This window comes from Hylobates moloch, unplaced genomic scaffold (genome assembly GCF_009828535.3).
Source record: "Hylobates moloch isolate HMO894 unplaced genomic scaffold, HMol_V3 SCAFFOLD_2, whole genome shotgun sequence".
Lineage (NCBI taxonomy): Eukaryota > Metazoa > Chordata > Mammalia > Primates > Hylobatidae > Hylobates > Hylobates moloch.
The window spans coordinates 141,090,427-141,116,313 of NW_026652277.1; the positions used below are offsets into that span (position 1 = coordinate 141,090,427).

The window sequence follows — 25,887 nt, forward strand, 5'->3', positions numbered from 1 at the left end:
TTGAAGGCGCATGGCTTTTATTTATTGCCAACTGGAAAGCCATGTTATCTACCAAGCTGGATTCCAGGCCCGCAAGCTAATCAAAGCCAGGGTCTTGGGATTCAATTGTTTCTAGAACGGTTTTGTAGCTTGTGTTCCATACGTCCCACTTCTGGTCCTCAAATTCAGCTTGCCTGGTTCTAATCTACTTAACTCTGTTATGGGATTGGATGACTCTTGAATTTACTGAGTAGACATGGTTCTCAATACCTGGGGTTTTGGTCTTCACGTTATAAAAAGACTGGAATGGCTAACATTCTAGTTTTGTTGATGTTGTTCTCTTTCTACGTTCTTCCTATAGTATCCAGGAGATTCTTAGTGTTTGCTTCAGGAATCCAGAAGAAAAAAGCCAGTGGAAATACATTAACACAGAGTACACATACCCCATCTTTCAAGCCGAGTTCCATTATGGCATGTGTTCTCTCTTTGGCATTTTAATACCACTAGGTGTCTACCTCACCATTGCATCTAACTGATTAAAAAAAAAATTCCCCATCTCTCTCCTTCCTTTCCCATTTGGGTCTATATCAGTTTCTTCCAACAATTTTTTATGTAATATCTATGAACTAGATTGATCCCCCATCTAAATTCTAATTGGCTACAAAAAAATTATTGTCCAATTATTTTCCTTCTGCTCAACATTCATCCACTGAAGAGTGAATCATCTTTTCCCTTCAACTAGTTTCTTCCCTTGAAACCTAATATTTGTGACAATTACCATCTCCTAATTACCCAGTTTCCAAAGCTCAGTATCATTTTTATTCTTTTCCTTTGTTTCTTTGGATATATTCTATCAGACATTAGTTCTTCAAAATGTTAATGACATTTGTGCTTTTTTCCTTATGTCATTGCCACCATCCTCATTGAGGTTATTGTCTCATGTCTTAATAGAAACAAAAGCCATTCCTTATATTTACCTAAATTTCTTAGATCTCCAAATTGGAATTTCCTGTAGTAGTGAGATATTTATTTTGTTGCCTCCTCAGTGCCTCAAAACTTTGTTAAAATAATTTCCTTAAATTATTTTAAAATTCCAAATAATATATGCTAAATCTTAATAATAGTTATAAATAAATATGAACATATATACATACATATGTATGGAAAACCAGATTTTTAATATGTCCTTTGTTGTAAAAGTTAAAAATAAATAAATGAACAGATCTAATCTAGCCTTTTACCATGCCACAAAGATCATGATCAATTTTGTCACTTTATACTTCAAAAACATCAGTCTACTCTAGGATTATTGCCAATTTTAAGTTTTGTCTCCATGTGAAGTACTTGCAAATATTAATTATTTCTATGCATAATTTAATTATATGCCTATGGCATTAAAATAAACATATCTTAGAAAGATCTATGGAGGATTTGCAAAGATGTGAATGATATGCAATCCTGCTTTGGTGTGTCCCTGCATTGGTGTGTCATTTTTATTTTAGTAAACGCATACACAGAATGCCTCACTCTTGCCTTGTTCACTGTGCTTCATCAATCTTTTCATCCAATTTCCTTCCAAGGATAATTCTAACAAGACTTTGAAACTCTAGGTTACTATTTGCTCAAAAATAAATATTTTATTCCAAAACAATAAGCTCTGAGGTTGCCTTGTCCAATGTAGTTTAAATCTTGAATGGTTAAATGTAGTTTAAAGAGTCCATAGCCTCAAGCTCAAATATGAACCAAATTTTCAGATATCTCTTCATTTTCCTCCTCCTGAATGCCTGTAACACGAAGCTGAAGTAACTAACACAAAATTCCTGCCTCGAGTCATAGTTCCACATCTACACTATGGTCCTCAGAAGTCTCAGTCAAACAGAAGGGGCCTAAGGTGATTGTGGTTTTCTGTTAAAACATATATGCACTAATAGCAGTGATTTCTTAAACTGGTAGTCATTGGCTTGAGGAACTCACCTTGACCTGTGTTTTCGTGTATTAAAAAACCAAAGTTAATAATATTTGTCCCGCCTTTCTACCGTTCATAATATTTACTATATTCCCTATCAGAACTTTCCTAAAGAAAAACAAGTTTTTCAACATGAAAACTAAAAACTGGTATCATAGCTTTTAATCATTCTAGCTTATTTAGCTCACAGACAACAACATCCTTGAGTCAAATGGCATTTAACAAACCCATGTTACCAATATTTTGGGGGGTGATTCTGCATGCTGCTGGGTCCAAGATTAAATACAAGAGAAAAATTTTGCTCAGATATAATACATTCGGTCATACGTCATGTGAAATGCTAAGGAGTCTGCTATGAGAGCCTTCTACCCCTGAAAATTGTACCACCACCTATGTGCATCTCCTTTATTGCTTGCTGTTATATAATCTAGCATAGAAGAGATGATAAAGATCTTCTCCAGTAAATATTGTATTTTTTATTTTCTAAGTGTGTTCCACAAAGTTTTGCCACATAACAAAAGCAGAACACTTGTACTCTTCCCTTAGGCTTTCATCAAATTAATCCTCATGGTGTGAGATGAAACCACTTTTGATATCCTGAAGATATTTGTAAATGGTGAAACTAATTTTCTTAGATGGCTTATAAAAATAGGATAATTATTCTGTAGCCATATCTGGAACCCAATTTTTACAGTTTTGATGTTTATGAAGTAATATTAATTTAATAACATTCTGATTTTCTCATGTGACATAAATTACAAGGTATACTGAAAATTATAGAAAAGTGTACATTATTTTACATCTGTATCTGTATTTCTTCATGTACATCTATGGATTATTTTTAAAAAATATACATAAAGCTCAAATACTGAAACTTGGAGCCAAGACTAGTTCTTGGGTCCTTCGGCAGTTCCTCTGCAAATTTGGCATTACTCTCAGTCATGCTTGCTCCAATTACTAAATAAATACTTGAACTGTGTATTTTCATTCAACAATGTTTTTTGCAATATCCAGCAGATGGTGCTATTCTGCAATAAACAGCTTTCATTTTTGTCAATAAAGTGCTATAGATGTTTTTAAAAAGGCAATGCTTTTTAAAGTGTTTTATTGCTTACCTTGTGCTGCAATTTTTACAGTCCCTTGTTTGATTTCAGGAGCTTTTCCTGGCTCTTAGAATGAAAAAAAAAACATAAATTACCATGAAGTATGATTTTGGAAAAATCTATAAATAAAAAAGGGGCAGGGGGGCAGGGGAGCACAAACACAAACGAGCATAAAAAGTGTTGCCTTTGACATGCAGAATTTTTGTTAAGAAATAAACAGTTATTAGAGGAATTGCTGAGAATGGAGCTTACTGAAAGAAAACATGACTGAAGCAATTTAAATCATAAGATTCCCAAAACTGTTTTGCCTCACTGTTAACTGGCCATGGAATATCACTTTGCATTTGTTGAGCATCTGAATTTGAAAACCTCAGAATTCTATTTAAATTATGTCTGTATTACCAGCCCTTCGAAATCGATGGCACATGTAGAACCAAATAAGATGACTTACTGAAGGTCCCTTAGTGAATAATGTGAGAATAAAGCCTGGAACAACCAATCTCAAGTTCAAGACTTTGACTCTAAAATGCCCTTCCCTAAACTGCAGTGGCACCAATCACCATTAGTGTGGCCCTGGGCAAAATATGTCCGAGAGAATGAGCAAGCTTCATTTTGAATCTTTCTTCCCTCTTCTTCTAAGTTTTTGTGCTGTTTTTCTCCTTTGCTCAGAATTTTTCCTTTAAAGAAAAAGGATTTATTAAAAAAAAAACTTATATGATAAACATCTAAATATATTTAATCAGAATGGGAAATAATGGGTAAATAAAAATTTCAAAAAATAATGGCTCACTTCACATTTGACTTAGTATGGTTCCAGATTGTCTTTACTGTTTTCAATAATTGAATTATTATTTAATAATGGAACGTAAGATTGGGTCATTTGTTTTAGATGTTCACTTTTATTCATTCATCACATGTTTAGGAATAATTATGTGTGGACACAAAGTTAGGTGTATATGTAGCAGCTGATTCATATATATATTCAATCTTTCATTTAATTATGTTCAAATGTTGATTATAACTTGTTTAATGTTGATTTGATTTCTAATTCATGCTTTACCTCTTATTGGTAAGATAATTATTCATTTATGTATAAACATGATTATAAAAATGCTAATTTTTATTTGTTGTTACATAAAATAAATATTATTTGATTCATAAATAATTCTAATTACTACAGCTATTTATTCAGACAAAATATCTTCTGCCAAAACTGAATTCAGTCTACCCTTGATATTTACACAATTAATTTTTTTTCTGGAGGAAAACTGCATGCATGCTAGTACCATCTTTGTCAAACCTAGACTAAATGGTCTCAATGAGTAATTATATATAACTGACATGTAGTAGACGAGTATTAAGTAATTGTTGACTAAAACAAACGGAAGAAAAGAAGAAAATAATATGCCCAAAAATTTCAACAAAAGAACACCATTCTGCTCAGATGTTTTACTTCCTGGAGATCTCAAAATATTAGAAAAGTATACTGTAGTTTGTAATTAAATTTTAAAGAATAAGATTTTAAAATATCAGTAGGTAAAGTACCTTAAAATTTGTAGAAATATTTGCAAAAATTTGCAGCCAATTTTCCTCCTATCTTCTCCTTTTTCTTTATATCCTCTTAAGTCACTGATCCTAAACAACCTCATCACACCTAAGATTCTGTTAGACCACGGAGGTCACACACACCTGCAAATTATGTAGTGCTTTTCCCAGGGCCTTATCACTTCTCCCACAGACTGTTTGGTTTCTCAGTCAGCTGCTTTCTCCCTCAGCGGTCAGGTTCAGAAACATGCCCCTGAATGCTGAGCTTTTCCCATTTGAGTGTCCCAACAGGCTGGTCATCTCTCAATGGGGTTTACCTCTTTAATAACCTTAGCCTGTCCTGGGTTTGGCTGTGTGCACATAGATTGGGCATGTTTTAGGATTCCTTATTTATGGGCTCTTCTTTCTACTAAGACTTAGTTCCCTCCCTAAGCCTTCCCTGCACCTCATTGTCCCGCATCCAACACATGCCAAAGAAAACAGTCCACAAATGCACACTGATGCATTGAAGATACTGTTTCCAGGTAAAAGTGTATTTTAAAGAGATCATTCTACAATGTCTACCTGCAAAAGAATGATTTCAATGGAGGAAAATCTTGGGATCGTAGCACCATCATGTTTGTCCCTCGTAACTCCATCTATTACTTCTCTGATTTTAAGCTTTAAAGTTCATTTATGAGGTTGGTGCAAACGCAACTGCAGTTGCGCCAACCTCAATTGCATTTTCACCTGTCTAAAATATTAGTTCACAAACTACTACATAATCTACATCTCAATAGAAATTAACAGTTTAAAACCAAATGCCTTTTCAGTAAGTTTGCCAGCTTACATCCAACCAACAACAATATCATCCTTGAAACTACTGAGGACACATGCAAAGAAGATCAGATTTGACATATGCTCTTGCACAGCATTTCCATTTTCAAAATTGCATGACATCAGGGGAGGAATCGACCCTGAGTCCATACATGTACAACACAAGAAGGCTGCACCAAATATTGTACTACTGAAAACACATTAATCCAGACAGACAAATTTTCATTATAAATAATTTTCCTGTCTCCTTTTGATTTCTGCCAACTACAAAAGAAACTACATTTTTGTTAGGGAAAATTCTAAACCTATACAAAAATAAAGAAGACAGGATAATGAACCCACTGTTTCCAACACCTACTATAGTATTTCATCTGTACTGCCTCCACTACACATATTCTAATGAAAATTTCATTATATCAAATGATTTTATCTTGTCATAGTTTTGTTTATAGCTGTATTTTTGGAAATAAAGTACAATAACTTAAATAAAAAACAGATGACCATAACAATATTCAACTAAAGATTATAGTAATTCTGAAATTGATAAATCGTATTTTGGACTTTTAAATCAGAGACAGGATGGACCTAGATTAAAATGTCAGCATAATTCACTTGGGGGTGTTTTCGCAGGAAATCATCAGAGAAGTTAGTATTTGTAGATCCCTGAAACATGTGGTATTTATATAAACAAATTGTCATGAATCAGATGAGCCAAATGTTTCAATGTCTTCTGATTCCACAGACATGGAACAACCTGATTTACAAAACTGAAAAGCTATCATTAGTCTGCAAACATTTTATTAAAGAGCCAATTTTTGCACAGAGATTTAAATACTAGTTTAATATGATTAACTTTTCATTTCTAGGACATTGTTTATACTTTGACTTCATTTAATGTAAAGTTCAAATCCATTACATTTTCAAAAATAGGTTTCACATAACTTTAATGGCAAATGGACTGCTACACTGTCAGCAGCCAGAATTGGTCTTTGGCTAATGGACAGCCGATAAAGAATAATAGTATTGCAGAGAAACCTACCCACATCTTACATGTTTTTGACCATTCTCCCATCTCTGAAAAAAAACCAGTGTATTTATTATGTTTTAATTTTAGAATAAGTTGGTAGAGATCAATTATTACTTCAAAAGAGACAATAAACAATGTTATTCAAACACCTGAATAACATGTAAGTCCCTTACTTACAGTAAGTAACAACAGAGTAAATAAGAAAGATTCCCCCTAGCTGCAGTGAAGTGGCTGGCCATTAGAGAGAGGAACTGACAGGGGCAGGAGAATGAGTAGCAGCAGATGGTAAAGCAGGTAGTGGGCTCCTACCACACAGCCTTTATCCTGGTTATTGACAATACCCAGCCCACTGACCTCCACAGTACAGATTTCCATTTCAATGTGAAATCATATAATTATTTACTCTTACAACTTCCCTTCCTACTACCCTATAAATTCTGAGATCACTGATTGATTGTCACTTATTCAACTTTATAACTCCAGACCCAACAAACTGCTGGAAAAATTGTCTCTATGAAACAGTAAGAAATGACACAGAATATCTAACTATAAAAATGAAAAAAAATCCAATTGACTGCTTTGAAATGGAACATTAAGTTCGGGGATCTATTTCACTTTTAAGATGACGCAAAATCTTTTTCTCTTTGATCACTGATTACGTGTTATTTAGTATTAACTCTAAATTTTAGAACTAGATTTTTAGTAGAATATATGGTAACCCACATTGCAGTTGGGAATTTTGTAAAATTAACTAATTTAGACAAGTTTGCAAATTTTTAATTAATTTGCATGGATTTTGTTAAAAGGATAGGAGGGGAAACAAACAACAAAAAATGAAAATATTTGAATTCTACTTAAGAGCATGTTTGAGATAAACATTTTTTAGGATTCAAATTATGAATCAAATTTATTTTATTAATCTTCCAAAGAAATGAAAACAGCTTTAAAGCTGTCTCTTGCTACTTCATCAATATTACAAGGAACTTAGACTGTTCTTATTTTTTATTTATTTATTTATTTTTTTTTGAGATGGCTTCTCACTCTGTTACCCAGGCCAGCATGCAGTGGCATGATCTTGGCTTACTGCAACCTCCACCTCCTGAGTTCAAGCGATTCTCCTGCCTCAGCCTCCTGAGTAGCCGGGATTACAGGCATCCGCCACTGTGCCCAGCTAATTTTTTTGTATTTTCAGTAAAGTCAGGGTTTCACCATGTTGGTCAGGCTGGTCTACGAACTCCTGACCTCGTGATTCACCTGCCTCGGCCTCCCAAAGTGCTAGGATTACAGGCGTGAGCCACGGTGCCTGGCCAACTGTTCTTATTTTCTTAGGTAGGAAAACTAAATATAGAAAAGTTGAATGGCTTTTCCACAGATCAGGAGTTAAATTCATGTTTATTAATTCAGCAGCTAAAATTTGACCCAGCATTATAAAACCTTGACCCCTCAAAATATATACATCCTTTATTGTTTGCATAAGATAGTGGAAACTAATGACAAATTATCTTGCAGTCCAATGAGCTGCTAAATCAAATTCTAAATTATTTTCTATTCTTATAAAATCCAGTATTATTTTTAGATACAGATAGTACCAAAATAGAGAAAGGTTAACATTTAAGCTAAAAGCTGCTACATACTTGAAAGCTCTAGGCTAAGCCTCTTGTACTTATAACTCCAGGAAAGCATATTTCATGAGCATTGCTTCATTTCAGTATGATAATTACCCTATTGAGATGAAATTAATCATGAAGCAGCCTTTGGCCATCCTGTGTGACCAAGGGGACTGAAGCCTGAAAGAAGGGCCTATTTGCAGCCAGATATGCAAATTGCAAAATGTGCACAATGCAGAAATATGAATAATTTATCAAAATAATCTGTTATTGCTAGAGGTTAAAAATCTAAATAAGTTGGCAAAATGATTTACAATAGGTAGCATAATTTTGCTAGATTTTTTCCCCTAGAAAATCTTCACCTCATCAAGCCATGTATTTTGTTTTGGAATCTAAGTAGCTTTTACCTTAATAACTTAGCATTATAGCATTTAATTCAGAAAAAAATTGATTATTTCACGGCCACTAAAATAATCTATTTTTTAATCTTTAAAAAAGACTATCTCTTCCATTTAACTCATTCTAAGTATTTCTTAATTTGAAAAAGAAGGAATTTGGATGCTTTTACTACATGTAGGTCAAAATCTACCTATAGATGTTACACATAAAGTCAGCTTTTTCCAAAAATTAAGCGTAGGAAAACAGAAAATGATTGGGAAACATCAATCAGAATAATGAGCATTTCCCCCTCATGGCATTATCTAGCTGTCTGGATAGAATGTGTGAGAATGGTAAGTTTCTTAAGTAATCAACAATTTAGGGTTGAAGACCAAGGTATCAATTTAAATGATTAGCAGAAGAAACATTTTTTTAATATAAAGGAAAGTTATGTACAAGATACAGATCATTTGGCCTTTTACTCTTCGAAATACTTGCCACATTAAGGGCAGATTACATTTAGACTAAGAAAAAGGTTTATTCCATGTATCTAATAAAACAACAGAATGCAATATCATGGGAAGATATGAAGTCCCATTTCTTGAGATGACAGAGATAGAATACCTGTCTTAGAGGAGTCCTAGATGTTTTTGCCTAAAGCAAAGAGACAGTACCAGCTGGTCACTCAAGGTTCCTTTCTACCTTCCATAGCAACTTTCTAAAATCAGTGACTATGAACACAGACAAAAGTATTAGAAGAATTTGCCTACATTATTTTTGATGGCAAATTTCTTGATTATTTATTCATTTGTATTATTAAGACTTATCCTGGTAGTCCTCCACTACCATAAAATAAGCATTCCTTTTGCATTGATAATATTTTAAAAGCAAGCATTCTGACCAACAAATTGGAATGATTTCCTTAGGAGAAGCATACACTTTCTAGAACAGTTAGGACTCAAACACAAATGTGAATTCTACTTAGAATTTTCAGTAGAAATTTGACAATTCAGTGCAATAAATGTTATGATTTGGAAAAACTATTGCATTCTCCATATGAGTGATTTATTTATTGGGCTAGGATTGATTCAGATTCTAAGAAAAATATAGCAATGATTTTAAAAGTCAAGAGTTTATTTTAGAAAATAAGCCATTTTATTTGACATAAAGAATATGTATGTGTATATATATATATATAAACACACACATACACACACACAAACATATAAAGGAAACAAAATTTCTGATTATTTAGCCATATTCTTTGGTTAAAATTTCAATTTTAAAAGTTAAATAAGGTCTAGTTGACAGGACCTCTAATTTTGACAGTCCCCAACATTTTTGGCACCAGGGCCCGGTTTTGTGGAAGACAGTTTTTCCTCCCAGGGACAGTGGGGAATGGGGGTAATAGGGGATGGTTTCGAGATGAAACTGTTTCACCTCAGATCGTTAGGCATTAGTTAGATCCTCATGAGGAGCACACAACCTTGATCCCTCGCATGAATAATTCACAATAGGGTTCAAGCTCCTATGAGAATCTAAAGCCCCCGCTTATCTGACAGGAGATGGAGCTCGGGCTGTAATGCTCCTTTCCTGGCTGCTCATCCTCTGCTGTGCATCCTGGTTCCTATCAGGCCACAGACCAGTACCAGGGTTTGGGGACCCGTGCTCTAATGCCCACTTTACATATAAGGTAGAGAGTGCTTTCCTTATTAAAGGGTGTCATAGAACAGTATGATCTAAATTTAGCACTTAAAAAACCAGCCCCTTTTTTCTAACATTAGTAAGCAGTATATGTGAATATCACCATTCTGTTTTTCCTTTCCTGGAAAATAAGAAACACACACACCACTTTTATCTCCTTATCCAATTTGGAAATGTTATAAACAAACAATTGTGTGAATGTAGTCCTCTGAAAATATAACGTAATAAGAATAGCGGAAAGAAAAACTAAGGGCAAAGACTGGCTTTTGTGTACCTTGTATCTCTAACACAGTTCTTGGTACTGAGCAGGCATCCCGAAATGTTATTGCGTGAATAAGTGAATAATGATTGGGAGACAAGGTGTTTGAAAAGCCCATATTATATGCCTGACAATTCTAAACCAAGTGTGTGGTAATTATCCTCACAAAATTACACGGACTTCTTGAGCCCTTTTTTCCCTCTACAGTTCAATAGATGTCAAAATCTAAAGATGCTGTAATCAGATTTAAAGAGAATTTAAGTTTTTTGTAAAAATGGCTAGGTTTGTAAAATGCAGATTACATTGATAAATTGCCATTATTTCCAAAGGGTAGAAATCCTGAGTGGAGAATTCTAAATCAAGCAGCCCAAGGAAGAATTCAGAGGTTATTTCTAAGCAAACACTTTCTGGTTAACTTAGTCCTCAGATTAAACAGGGGGTTAGGGGTTGAACATTATGCAATTTGATTTTAAATGAGAAAATGCATCTCCAAATAATTACTGAGGTTTGTCACTTACTCTTCTGTATTTATTGCATGAGTGCTTACTGGGAATAAGGCATCTATATTATGTAAACATAGGAACTAGTTCCACCCACAGTTTGGTTAGGAACACTGTGTGAAAAAATGCTAAAGTGTATGGTACTCTGAGTTTTAGAGATTGGCAATTTTTTAGGAGGCAGGATATAGATAAGATTTAAAGGAGGTCGGGTGTAGTGCCTCATGCCTATAATCCCAGCTGCCTATAATCCCAGCACTTTGGGAGGCCAAGGTAGGCAGATCACCTGAGGTCAGGAGTTCGAGAACAGCCTACTGGCCAACATGGTGAAACCCCATCTCTACTAAAAATACAAAAATTAGCCGGGTATGGGAGTGCGCACCTGTAATTCCAGCTACTAGGAAGGCTGAGGCAGGAGAATTGCTTGAACCCGGGAGGTGGAGGTTGCAGTGAGCCAAGATCACGCCACTGCACTCCAGCCTGGGCAACAGAGCAAGAGTCCCTCTCAAAAAGAAAAAAAAAGAAATTAAAGGAGAGATAAGGTGTAGAGCCAAAAAGGGGAAAGGGAAAGAAAGCTGCAGAGTGAATGACAATGTATTCTCCTGCAATTATGAATCAGTCCAGCTGGAGCAGAAGAGTCTTGTTTGATGTTAATGAGAAGTAAAACACGTGAAATAAGCAGAAGGCCATTGGCCTGAGGCTGTCTTCACATTATGAGTTCCTACATAATGAACTGCAACCTAACTCAGTATGTAAACAAACTGAAACCTTACTTAGGGGTATGTTTTTTGTAACAGAAAACAGAGTCTCAGTCAATCATAAACAGCTGAGCTTCAGCCAGTCACAGGCAGCCAACTGATCAGACCATGTCCAAATAAGGCAAATGTCTAGATTTAACCAATCAAGCTATTTCTGTAATTCCCTTCCTGTTTGGGCTATAACAGCTCACTGCCCACCTGAGCAGAGCTCTCTGAAACTCTTTAGTTTTGAATAGTGCCAGGTTTATGAATCATTTTTTGCTCAAGTAAATTGTTAAATTTAATTTGTTTAAAGGTTTTATTTTAATAAACCAAATGTTAAAGTTTGTTTAAAAGTAAATTATGGTCAAAATAATTGACCTTGAAATCTCAGCAAATAAGGTAGACTTTTGTCTTAGTACATTGAGCGCTACTGCATTTTTGGGCAGGAAAGTTACACAGCAGTGTTTTGAAGAGATAAAAGTGTCCATGATTGTCTGGGAAAGGGCTTCTGTCCCTGTAGCATAGAAGACAGCTACAATGTCACTGGAATATTCTATGTAAGGTGATAATACCTTAGACTAAGCAAATGTTAATGGAAATGGGAAAAAAAATAAGCTAGATATTAAAAAGAAGACTCTAATACAATTTTGAGATTTGTTTGACATATACAGAGAAGGAAAGAAGGCTGTTCAAATAAGACAGATTTTGGACCTGATAAACAGAATAGGTTTTAACATAATTTAACTAAAGCTTTTAACACATGTTAAGTTTGAAGTGATGGTAGAAATACAAATGAAAATATTGAGTAGACATTTGAAGAAAGGAGGGTCCTTAAAAAGATATGGAGATTCTAAAGTCATGCACATAGAGGTGTAAACTGAAATTAAGAGAGTGAGCAATTTTTCCCAGAGACAAATGAACAGAAGGCCTCAGACTACCATCCTATCAAGAAATATATTAGTTAATAATCTCTAAGAAAAATCCAAATGTTGATTTCAAAAAGGCCAGGGAAAAGACTTTTTTTTTTAAAAATGAGGCAATAAACTTCAGGGTTAAATAAAAATAAATAAAATTTGATATCTAAGAGATCCCTGGAAATCATTGTGGATATGGTTTTGGAATGGAAATGAGGATAGAAGGAAGCCTACCTTTAGAGCTCTAAGGTGGACAGTAACAAAATAGAAGTAGTGAGTGGAATCCATTCCTGTGACAAATGTGGCAGAGGCCATAGGAAAAAAAGAAACTACAAAGGGGCTTGAAGATGGCAGGAAGATCAAGCAAAGGCTTTTTTCCTGTTTTGTTTGAAAAGAATAAAGAAATACCAAATGGAGAGAAAAATATGGAAAAGTCTGGGAAATGGGAAGACAATCAAGGTAGCAAGATCCCAGACTGTGTGGGAAGAAATAAGAAAAAAGCATAGGTACAGATATCTGCCTAGGGAGAAAAAGTACATCTTAGTCTAGAAATCAAAATTCCCCTATTAAAATAGCGGAAATACATAGCCGTTTCCTAGAGGGACAGTATTTCGATCAATGATGACACCTTGCAGAGCACAAGGAAGAGGTCCAAATGTAAAAAACTCAACATAACTGAAAATAGAATTTTACTAAATAAAGAAAAGTTTTGAGAATCAAAATCAGGAATAAAAAAATACAGGAGAAAAGAGGAATTGAAAAAATGTAAGTAATACAAATAGAAAATAGTGAGATAAAAGATAGCAGTTGAAGGGAGGAAAATGGGACAAGATATTTGATATTCAAATTATTATTGAAATTATTCAGGTTTTATAATATATATAATTGGGATATTACATGTTATTGGTTAATATTCTAATATATTAAGGTTATAGGGCAACTTTTCCTTCTCAAACCTAAAAGGACCACTTAATAAATAGTTAAGAAATCTCTAACAAAGACAGATAAGCCACACTTGATTATTTCCTTCTTTCTGATATTGGACTCTCAATCTTCTCCTTGGACTTTTATAAACATTCATTAAAAGCAAAGCAAAAATTTGGATGAAAAGACAATTAATTTTGAAGCTACGTACTATGATAGGTTCTACATACTTGATGTCCTTTCCAAGCTAATACATAAAAATATTCACTTCTGTAAACATGGAAATGATTTTATATGTTTGTTATCTCTAAGAGGTGTGGAAAAATATGCAGTTAGTACTTGAGATGCAATATCACTGAATTACTGAGCCATTTAGATTATAATCTATATTTAACATTTTTTATTTTAGAGGCTGGACTTTTTGTAATGTGTGGTGAACTCTTTTTTGTTTTTTTGTTTTTTGTTTTTTGAGAAATTTCTGTCACCCAGGCGGGAGTGCAGTGATGCGATCTCAGCTCACTGCAACCTCCATCTCCCAGGTACAAGTAATTCTCCTGCCTCAGCCTCCCAAGTAGCTGGGATTACAGGCATGCACCACCACACCTGGCTAATTTTTGTATATTTAGTAGAGACGGGGTTTCTGCCATGTTGGCCAGGCTTGTTTTGAACTCTTGACCTCAGGTGATCCACCCGCCTCAGCTTCCCAAAGTGCTGGGATTACAGGAGTAAGCCACTGTGCCTCCCATGGATGGTTCTTTAATTCACATTTGTGTCATGGTTCTAAGAGTTCAAATGCTTTAACTGTCAGCTCACACACTAATGCTCTAGATAAATAAATGGGCTTCTCAATATTGGCTTCCCTAAAAGGGAATTTCACCACTTCATTCTCTCCTTTATCAGTGTTAAAAGGAATTATGCACAGCTCTGAGGAACAGTAGTCCCCAGTGTTAGGCATGCAGATCTAAACTTAAATTGGTATTTAGGTGGCAGCCTAGTGGTTCTCATAATATTAATACAAGCTAAGGTTACTGAATATTGACATTGCTTCTGGAGCCCACATCTTCACATATTGCAGCAAATGTACCACTTTCTCTGGAGAACTATTCTGTAAAGCATAATGTGTTTCTTTAGCAGTCAACCTAGAGGTTGCCTTTAACCATTGAATATTCAAAATCCATGCTTATATGCACAAATACCATATTGAGTCAATATTCGAATGCTGGAGAAATGTGCATAGAAGTGTTTGAGAGCAAGTGAATGAATGCTAGTACAAAAAAACAATTTCCCACATACTGCGGTAAAAGGCAAGTTATTGGTCTTCTAACAAATGGCTCAACTGAAATCTACTTTTATAGCTACTAGGCTTTCCAGTTAGCCCATCTCCATCATCTCACAGATGGTCTGAATTCCAACTAACCCATCTGAAGGCAGTAGAAATTTTATAAATATAAACTATATACTGAGTTTTAAAATTAAAGAGTTTGGAAAATTCATTTAAGAATAAAATGTTACAATGTATTCTTCTGTGGAGTACATTTTTGAAGACTTTAGCATCAACAAGAAATCTCAGAGGCAAACACAATTGGTTTCTGTATTACATGATGGGGCCAGAAATGGCTAAAGTAAGGGTGCAGTAGAGGTTACCATGATAAATTCTCAGACCAAAAAGTTTAGTAATTCTCATCTTTCAACCAGGCTCACATGATGACATACAATTTAAAAAGTCAATTTAATTTAAAAAACAAATAACTGCAGTTTTTTTTTAATCAAAGGAGGAATATACCTTTCACCAATGGCCCCATACTAATTGTAATCCTCATGGGTACCTTATCCAATACTTGAAGTACTACAAGCAGAGAACACTCATCAGATTACTTACACTAAGAAAAATCTCCCATCTCTTGAAAACAAATGGGAGCTTAATGATAGTCCCTCAGTATTTTGTGCTATAATGTTTTATAGTTCATATTTAATTTATCTTGAGACCATATTTGACTCCAAATAATAGCTAAAATATGTCTACCCAAATTTCTAAAAACTGCATTGATTCTTCATCCTTCATTTATTGAATTTTCTAGAAAACCAGATAAGCACAAATGCACAGATTAAAATTTTAGTCAGAAACATTTTTAAACCAAGTAAAAGCCAAAATAGAATGATGTAGGACCAAAGAAGACTAAAACCTATAAATATTCTGAATGTTATATTCAACAAAAATAAATTTCACAAACATCAAGATTATATAACACAATAAATTCAGAAAGTATATCCAATATACCGAAAAGCTCACTCTACACTATTATTTGAATAAAAAGTTAAATTTCTAAGCACAGTGTTTCGAAAGTCTTTGCATTAATTATTGCACTTGATCTGTATCATTACTCTATAAGATAGGCCACTAGGACTGGACTAAACTGCAAGCATTCCGACCCTAGTCCAGGATGTTGCCAATATAACAAGAATTACCACTTCTCTTCAAAATAATACCATTTTTCCTTGCAGTTTTAAACTATAAATTTTAATATAAAGCTTAAAACTTTATATTATGTAATATATAACATATTAAATTTTATTTTCCATTATATGCATGTATATAAAATGAAGAGCCAATACAATTTCTAGAAGGTTTGCTGTGACTCATTGTGATAGCCATATATAAACATAGGAAAATCTTTTACATAAATGTCTGTGCCTTTAAAATAACAACAATGGCAATTATAACACCTAATTTCTATACAGCAAATTTATAGAAAATCCCATATTGTTTTACTTAAGAAGAGGAAGTATTATTTCACATAACAGGAAGTCCAACATAGAAGGGTTTCAAAGTTTACTGATTCAAAAACAAAAACTGTCGTCTTTATCTCTGTGCTCTCCCCTTGCGAAGCCTGGTGGGTTGGCTGGTGGGGTAACCAATTTCAGGGGCTTCAGTAGAGCAGGAAAAAGAGAAAAGAAACCCACAATACCTTCTCACCTTCAGGCTCCAAGCTCAGGGTGCTTGCTGAGAGGGCCCAAGCTTAGGTGGGGGTGGGGTGGGGGAAATTTTTATTTGAATGAAAGTTGGGAGCTTTGATAATATACTGGATTGGATGTCTTGAAAAAAGACACCACTGTTTTATTATCTGAGTTGAGCATGACCAGGCAAGCTATAGAGTCTGTTGCTGATTTCACCCAAGGGGTGAAGAGAAGCAAGTCTACAGAGTGGGTTTGCAGTGGTAGTTACAGAAAGAATAAAGTTGCTTTCTGCTTATACCAACCAAACTGAATGAAACATGTTTTATTAACTCTGTGCATACAGAAACAGAATCAGGGCTCTTCCCCATGCCCTTATTTGTCTTGTTCTACTTTTTTCTTTTTCTTCACAGTCAACCACTTTTTACCCTCCAAAATGAAATACTACCATTTCTTGGAAACTTTTCTGATCCCCGTAGTGCAATTGTTTTCTCCCTCCTTGGGGCCGACATAGCGCTTTACCAGGACTTTCTTAAGGCATCTGTCGCTTTCTATGCTTGCTTTTGCTATTCACAGACATGTTTCTATCTCACCTCCTAAGCTGCACACTCCCATAAAATTCCCATATGCATCTTGTTTTTTCCTTTTGGCTCGTGCCACCCTCTCTGTGGCTATGGGCAATACATACTCTTTCTCCTTTTTTTGTATAAATAATGAACTGAAGGAATAAGTCCCTTGAATAAAAAATGCTTATTATTTTGAAGGATTAAAGAGCAAGGGAAAAAAGCATGGCAATATTTTTTGTAAAAATTAATCTTAAGGAAGGTAAAAGTAAGGCCTCTGCCTTTTCTAATTGTTTGATTCAAAATTGTTATAAACCTTGAAAATTATAACAAAACATGAAACACTTTTGTAAAAAGAAATTATTTTTCCACAAAGACTTCACCACAATAAATCACAATAAATCACCTAGGAAGTAGCAATATTGTAAACATTAAGAGCATAAGTCCTAGAGGTGCCTGGTCTGGGTTTAAATCTCACTCCAACCAATTTCCAATTGTGTGGCATTGGTGAATTATTCAACAGCTCTCTTCCTCAGTTTCCCAAATATGGCTTTAAAATGTATTAACAATGGTACCTGGTTTTATGCTGCTACTAATCAGTACATTGAAAAACAATGAATCAATGCACTGAAAATGCTTATAGGAGGTCCTGGCAAATAGTAAGTATTCAATACCATCTGTTTAGTGCTATTTGGCTTGTTCATCCCAACACTGTGCTCACAATATTTCATCATCAAAATCTCTGAATTTCACTGAAGCATCTCACTACACATGGTACTAATTAAGCACTCGAATAAGGTCATATTTTATATTTTCTAATATAAAGTACAAAATTCTCATATCTATGTCTTAGAGAAGTAACCTGATAAAAGAATTGTTTTGGGCCAGGCGTGGTGGCTCACGCCTGCAATCCTAACACTTTGGGAGGCCAAGGTGGGTGGATCGCCTGAGGTCAGGAGTTTGAGACCAGCCTGGCCAACATGGTGAAACCCTGTCTCTACTAAAAATACAAAAATTAGCTGGGCAAGGTGGCGGACGCCTGTAATCCCAGCTACTCAGGAGGCTGAGGCAGGAGAATTGCTTGAACCCAGGACACAGAGGTTGCAGTGAGCCGAGATCGCGCCATTGCACTCCAGCCTGGGGGACAAGAGTAAGACTTTTTCTCAAAAAAAAGAATTGTTTTGCAACATACATATATAAATTAATTTCCATACTCTACCATCCCAGAAGTACCCATTTGAATTCCTTGTTTAAATTTACATGGCAAAGCACATCTTTAAAAGTAATAATCTCTGACAAGAAAAATCATTTTACAAGTGATGTATAACACTTTAAAGTGGAATCCATGGAGCACTAGTCCAGATAGATGCTCTTCTCCACAAAAACAGTTCAGGGTCAAATAACACTGGAGAGCACTACATACAAAATGTTACCCTCCTAAGATTTTACAATATATTTAACATATACCAGACTGAAATTCTACAGTAGAGAAACCAGTCTAAGTTAGGGCACTGTTTCCCAAACATACTTGATGATAGAACTCTTCTTTAATGCAACACTCATTAATGAGGAACATAGACTGGGTGACGTTACTCCTGGAAATGGAGATAATAAGTATTCTTTGCTTCTCTTTCACACTAACTACAATAATAATATCATATGGTCACTTAGTGATTTATTTAACAGATGTGTCTTGAAAACCTATAAAGTTCACAGTACTTGTGTAGAATATTTACAGTTTACAAGCCTCTTTGGCATATATTCTTCAATTTATCCCACAAAATGGGTAGTAGTCAGCAACACAGCTTTCACAGATTCTCAAAAGCAATGTGGATTAGTGAAAAGAACATAAATATTGCAGTCAGAAAGGTCATGCTTTGAATCCTGGCTTTGCCATTTCGTATTTTCCTTGAGCATGCTTAAGTTTTCAAAGGCTCATATTGCTGTGAGGATTAAACGAGGTGACATATGTAAAGTACCAACCATAATACTTTGAACATAATAGGCACTTGCAAAGGTATTCTTTCTTCCTACTTTTGAATGTTAGCAGAGAAACAGATTCTTCTGGTTATGTGTTGCAGTTATTAATTCACCTTAATTTTGAACACAAGCATGACACTCACTTCGCGAAATGTGCCTTGCTCTGTCAGTTAAAACAGATAATGTAATTTACACACCCCCCCACACACACACACACAAAACTCAGAGTCTAGTGAGAAACAAATACCCAGTATTGTATGCCATGTGCTATTATAAAGGATAGAGATTTTATGAAATTCATTGAAACAAGACACCTGTCCATCCAGAAGACCAGTAAGGGGTGATATTTTATGAAAATAACAACTGGTATTCAAACAAAGGGGAGGTGGAGAGAGGAGGATAAGGATTTGAACAAAGAAGCCTCTGAAATAATCATAATTGTAAGAGAGAGTGGGTTGACTTTAAACAATTGGATGGACTTTTATATGGATGGAGCAAAGGGCGAGGAAAGAGTTATCAAGAGATGAAGCCAGAGAAAGATCAGGAAAGGCACTGAAACTCTTCAATTAAGACTTTATCCTAGGGACAAAGTAAAGCTTTGGCAGGTTTAAGTGGAGAGTGAAATAACCAGACATGCCTTCAGTGAAATCATTGATGCAGAATATTTGGTGTAAATTACATATTGTGAAGGACCGGCTAAGGAGGATACAGTACTGTTCCAGACTAGAGTAATGATGACCTGAACTAGGACAAAGGCTGTGGAGTCCAAGAGCTGTGGGCAGATATAAGAGATCAAATTGGTAAGACATTTCTATGCCCAATCACATAAAGTAAAACAGAACACCATGCATTTCCTCCCCTTGTGCAAGCACCTAGCATCAGGACAATAAAAAAAATATTACTCACTGCACTCACAAAAATTACCAAATAGTTTTATAGCAAAACAAAAAGTGATCAACGAAGAAACAAAATGAACCAAAATATAATGTTAATCATTTCTATAACATGTATTGTATTTGCTCTTCACTTATTGAAACTAAAAGTATTTTAAGTATATATTTATTGTGTATCCACAATAAGTAACTAGGGAATTTATGACAGCAACAGCAACAAATAAACACAGGGTCAGTGAAAATACATGCTGTATTAATTAAATGTACAGTGATTTATACATAGTTTTACTAAAATGATAGTGGATTACATCATTGTTTATACATATCTGGACATCACAAATATTAGTATTTAAGAGTCAGCTTTGAGGGTGAAATAGAATGTGTAATTAAAAGGAAGACAGAGATGAAAGGCTGAATCTCTCCAAAGGTTGTAGTCTTTATTTCTGTCCCTTAGCGTGTTAACGTATTTCTAAATTTTGCTTCAAAAATACATAACAAAATGACACCTATTGATTGCCAACATATGTCAGCAGTGTGCTAGGCATTTTGAAAATTATTACACCCAATACTAATATAATGAAGGGCCAAATTTGATATTTACAAGCAGAAGAGTGCCTGGCATGTAGTTGTTATTCAGTTAAGTTTTGTTACATGTATGAATAATTTTCTTTCTTTTTTTTTTTTTTTTTTGAGTCAGAGTCTCGCTCTGTTCCCCAGGCTGGAGTGCAGTGGTGGGATCTCGGCTCACTGCAACCTCCACCTCCTGGGTTCAAAAGATTATCCAACCTCAGCATCACGAGTAGCTGGGGTTACAGGCGCCCGCCACCACACCCAGCTAATTTTTGTATTTTTAGTAGAGACGAGGTTTCACCATGTTGGCAGGGCTGGTCTTGAACTCCTGACCTCATGATCCGCCCGCCTTGGCCTCTCAAAATGCTGGGATTACAAGCGTGAGTCACTTCACCCAGCCTGAGTAACTACTTTCTAAGGAAGATTGATTACGGCAAATAAAGGGTCCTTCAAGCAATGGGATGAGTGTGAATATCAAAGGAGAGTTTGAGAATAGAGGCTGAAGAGAACTGAATTGCTTTGTATGACCTAGTTGGAAAGTTTGGAGTTTCTGTGGGAAATCCAAAACTCAGGGAGTGAGAACAAGCTATGGCAGAAGGAAAGCACCAAAGAGGAGTCAGAGAGATGACGTACAGTGGGAGGGAACCTGGGAAAGGGCAGTAAAGTGTAGCCTGAGGATATTAAACAGCAAAGATACCCAATACTTAACCTGTATTTATTAATATTGCCACATAGTGAGCTCTTTCCGCATCCCCTCTACCATCTGCAGATATCTTTTTAAAAAAATTCTATGCTTTGTACAAATGGTTTCTGAAAATAGATTTTATGGAAACTAAAGAAAAGTGCTTTTATGGAAAAAAAACCAAAAGGCCAGCATACAGAGAATTAAGAAGCCAGTCCATGAGCTGAACCAAGTAAGTAACAGCAGAACTCACAGAGCGAAGTGATCTAGGGCATGTAAACCTTAGCAACATTTAAGAAAACATGGGATGGATTTGGGATTTTACAGAGTACAGGTATAGTAGAGACAGTTTGTACCAGCTTATGAGACCAGATAGTTAAATTTTCAGAAATCCTTCTGGCTGGTTAATTTCATGTTGATAGCTTCAAATTGGCCTTGGTGGAATTATGTACACCATGCAAATCAGCAAACACTATAACTCAGTACTATTTTTATCTCCCCCAAATATAGCTTACCAGCACACCATGGAATCTTATCTAGTTATTAGAGGAACACAGGACCTGACCCTTGCCTTAACTAAAACCACAATTTACTTCCCAAGGAAAACAAGGGAAATGGGTGGCAGCTGGGGAGGACATGGTAAATTTAAAGAGTAGGCATTGCTGTCCAATATGGCAGCCAATAACAGTATTAAGCTCTTTAAATGCAAAATTAAATAATTTAAAGTTAAATAAAATTGAAAATTTGACTTCTCAATAACTAGTCATATTTCAACAGCTAAAGAGCCACCTGTGGCTAGTGGCTGCCACATGCAGCAGTACAGACATTTCTACCAATATAGAAAGTTTAATTGGATAGTGCTAGAAGACCATCATCACATTTTAAGAAATGTCCTATTTTTCTTCCTAGATTTAGAATTTCACTGTGGTATAGCTGCCTGGTGAGATTGCGAATACTCTTCTGTGTCTCTTAATGTTCTGTACGCAAGATGCCTGATCATCATTGGTTACATCTCTTTATCAACAGACTGTAGGCTCAGCTGGAAACTTACCAAACTCTTATATGTAGCTTTTAGTAACTTGTATGAATAAATATTTTGTGGTAAAAATTTTACAAATTAAGTAAAACAACATCAATTTTTTAAAAAATTCTAAATAATAATAGTAAATCCTAAAACGACCAGAATAATTCATATCATGTGATAAAATCATAAGAAAAAAATAAAGAAAAATTATGTTCGGTTCTTTAGTTACTAGCTAATTTAGACTTTGACAGCTTCCAGCAGATTGGAATCCCCCCAAAAATATCTAAAATGTTCAATAATTCTCTGTGTACAAACATAGAACTAAACATGATTACTTAAGGAGGAATGTGGCGGGCAATGAAAAAATCACATTAAAAAGAAAATAGCATGGAGAAAAGGAGGGAAAAGCAATATAAGAAATCAAGATATCATAGTACTTCTTGATTTGAAAAGTTAACACTCTTTAGAAAGTTTGGAATTGACGTAATGTGATTCTGTGAAAATGTCATTTAATGGTTTCATCATTCTGTTCTCAACAAATTCCCAGTGTCGGGGCAACAGTAGCAGTAATGTCAATGACATCAGCATCTCAGTCTCTCAGTCTGAATCTTGGACGTAATGTCCTGTGATTGCTCCCAAAACAATTATCAAAAACACTTCAATTTCAGAGGCGTGTATATGTCTGGACTTTCTGGCATGAAATAATCAAATTGCTACTTTAATTAGGATTACATATGAAATCACACCTTGATGAAATACCAGAAAGTACTGGTTATAAAAAAAAAAATTAAAATAGTTTTTCTAAAGGGTATGGAATTGACCGTTACTCAAAATTACTTAGGAGTATTTTAAGCACTTAAGGTGAAGCTTTAGTTCTTTATAGTGAGCTTGAATTGATGACTTCATAGCCTGATAAAAGTGAATTCTCCAGGAATAAATAGGGCATTGTAAGAGAAAGCACTTGACAAGAGAAAGAGTGGTGTTTAATATAGCCAGTTGGCAAGTGAATATAGTTTCCCAAAAAGCATTCTTGAAGGTGTTTTTCCACATAAAATTGTAACAAATTTCATTGGCTTTGAAGATGTGCTTGCCTATTATGATAACAAATATGTCAAAACCATTAACAAATCATGAATAGGCTTCTTACAGATAAAGAGATAGTCAACAGTGTCAAATGCAAAATCTTTTTAGTAATGACTAAATCCAGAGACTCTCAGAAGAGGATGAAGCCGCCTACTCACCATTAGACATCTCTACCAGATTAAGAGTTATCCATTACTAAGTGTTGGTTAGTAAAGGTTCAAGGGGTAACTAGTTGTCTCTTGCATTCAGCCCATTTTCTTACCTTTAAATCACACATCAAAAGGCACCTTTTCAAATGCTTTGCTACACATGCATCAAGCCTACACAATTTCTCTGATCTTCAAGTTCACTATCTGATGAAGAATTAAGGTTAATTTTACATGACTTCTTTAATTTTGATGAACCTATGCCACATCTTTGCATTTAGCATTCCTTTTAGGTTCCAATTAATAATACTTTCTGAAATATTGATCAAGGTTAACCTTAAGGTTACTAAATCCTTTTTATTGAGATTTTTAAAAAAAATTATAGAAACCACTGAAATATCATTAAAATACAGAATAAGTGTTACCTCATGTTTAACGAGAAAGTACGCCATAGGATTTATAGAAATATGTGAATTATAGGAATTTTCACATTGCCATGATATTCTGAGATTCATTGCTTGAGGGAGGCTGTCCATGGACATACATTGGATATTAGTAAGCAGTTGACATTGTCTTAGAGTTCATTTGATAAATAGCAAATGCATATATACAAATATCAGCTTTTCTTTAAGTCAGGAAAAATTAAATCTTTTATTCTGTATGTTGTGGAGGTTTTAGCTGAATAGAAAATATATGTGTAATAATAAAGAGTCCCTAATCAAGAACTTGGAAGCAGGAAAATGGAATTGCCATTCTGAGAGTTAAGTCTTAAAACACACATTACATTTTAGGGGAAAAACCACTATATAAAAATTTAGTGATTCACATAATAATTTTGCCAAAATTCCTCTCTTTAAGTATTCTGCTCACAATTAGTAATACAAGAAATCTTTTGATTATTGCTGAAAAATGAGTACCCTAGGATTATTATTGATTTCATTCTCCTAGGTAAAAATGTAACGATAATACAATTTTGAATATCATTTCAGTTTTACTTACATCTACATACAGAAACTTTAACTTATATCAAATTTTATTAAATAATTACATGAATAAGAAGTAAAACTAGATTATATTTAAGGAGTCCTTTCTAATTCATTCATTCAGCAAATATTTATTGAACATCTACTGTGTGACAGATGCCACTCTAGGCTCTGTAAACACAATTATTAAACACTCAGAGGCTTGTCCTTTTGTAGCTTTGCGTACTTCTTGGTAATATAAATGTATGATGGATATTCCAGAACAGTGCCTACTACAAATAAGGAATTCAACTAAATGCTTATTGAGTGATCAGGCTGAACTGTCCTTACAAACTAGTTACTTTTTTATATTTAATTTTCCCATGAGACATGATTTGACCTTTAGCTTATCAAATGCTACATACCAAATACATACAAATTATAAAAATATTTACCATGTATTGGCTACTTGTAATATTCCAAGTACTGGGCTAGGCAGCTTACCCAGATTTTCTCATTTAATCTTGACAAGATCTCTGTAAAGTTAGAACCATTAGTGTCTTTCCAGAGAAGGAAACTAAGGCTCATCCACAGAATTTGCAGGTGACTGAGGCAAGGCTCAAAGCCAGACAGTCTAAGCAGGTAGCCCTTAAGATAAACATCTATGTAATGTTAAAACATAGTTCTTTCTATCCCATATGTAAATTTATATTTATTAGGCAAACGCTATATAAAAATAGTAAGTGTGCTAGCCAAATAATCATAACCACAAATATCACAATAAAAAGAAAATGATGTGGTCTCTCTCTGGATTCAAGAATACTACTGTTGTAGAGACCTAAGAAAGAAGACCTAATAAAGGTCAATGGTACCTCAGTGATAAGTAGACATTAGGCTAATTTCAACTGAATAGCAATTTATTTATTACCTGCTATGTGAACTGCATTGCATATACTGTATAGACAAAAATAACTACTGGGCTAAACTAAAAGATTCCTCAAAGCACAGAACAACATCAGCCAATACTTTAGTCGAGTTTCCACATTCTAGTTTTATATGTGCTCAATAGACATATTTACCTAGGAGTATAAGTATTATTGAAAGTTTTAGCGCTGCTAGGCCTAAATGCTTTTGGTTTTGCAAATACTCCAGGATGGAGTATGACGTTCACAACTGCGACCACCAGATGGCACTAGTCTTATCCTTTTCTGAAGAGAATTTCATATGCAAAATTCAGTGACAGCAGTGTCACTAAAGTTAAGGGGACAGAGCAAGAGACAACTAAACAACTTTTCCAGCCAACAAAACACACGAGAAATTTGTTTATGTTAATTCTAATTGTTTTCACTTTTATAATTGCTTAAAATGATCTGTACTCAGGCCCTTTGAAAGCATCAGACCTCACTTAGGATAATATCTTTTGTGATCCAGATCCACAACTCTGTTAACTTCACCTCCTACTACCTGCTCCTCACTCATGCTATTCTATTCCACTGCTTCTTTTCCTGTTCCCTGATCGTTGGGGCTTTGCATTTCTTCCGTGTGAAGCTTGCATTTTTACTGTCTGAAACCA

The 25,887-nt window shown here is 34.8% G+C and overlaps 1 protein-coding gene across 2 annotated transcripts in view; it reads right to left on the reverse strand.

The window, feature by feature from the left end:
• TRDN (triadin) overlaps positions 1 to 25,887 on the reverse strand; it is a 284,355-nt gene that overhangs the window by 41,887 nt on the left and 216,581 nt on the right. For both annotated transcript variants that reach the window (XM_058430587.1, XM_032158166.2), the window contains one exon: positions 3,061 to 3,114. In XM_058430587.1, coding sequence (XP_058286570.1) covers positions 3,061 to 3,114 — 54 coding nt within the window. The remainder of the gene's footprint in view (positions 1 to 3,060; positions 3,115 to 25,887) is intronic.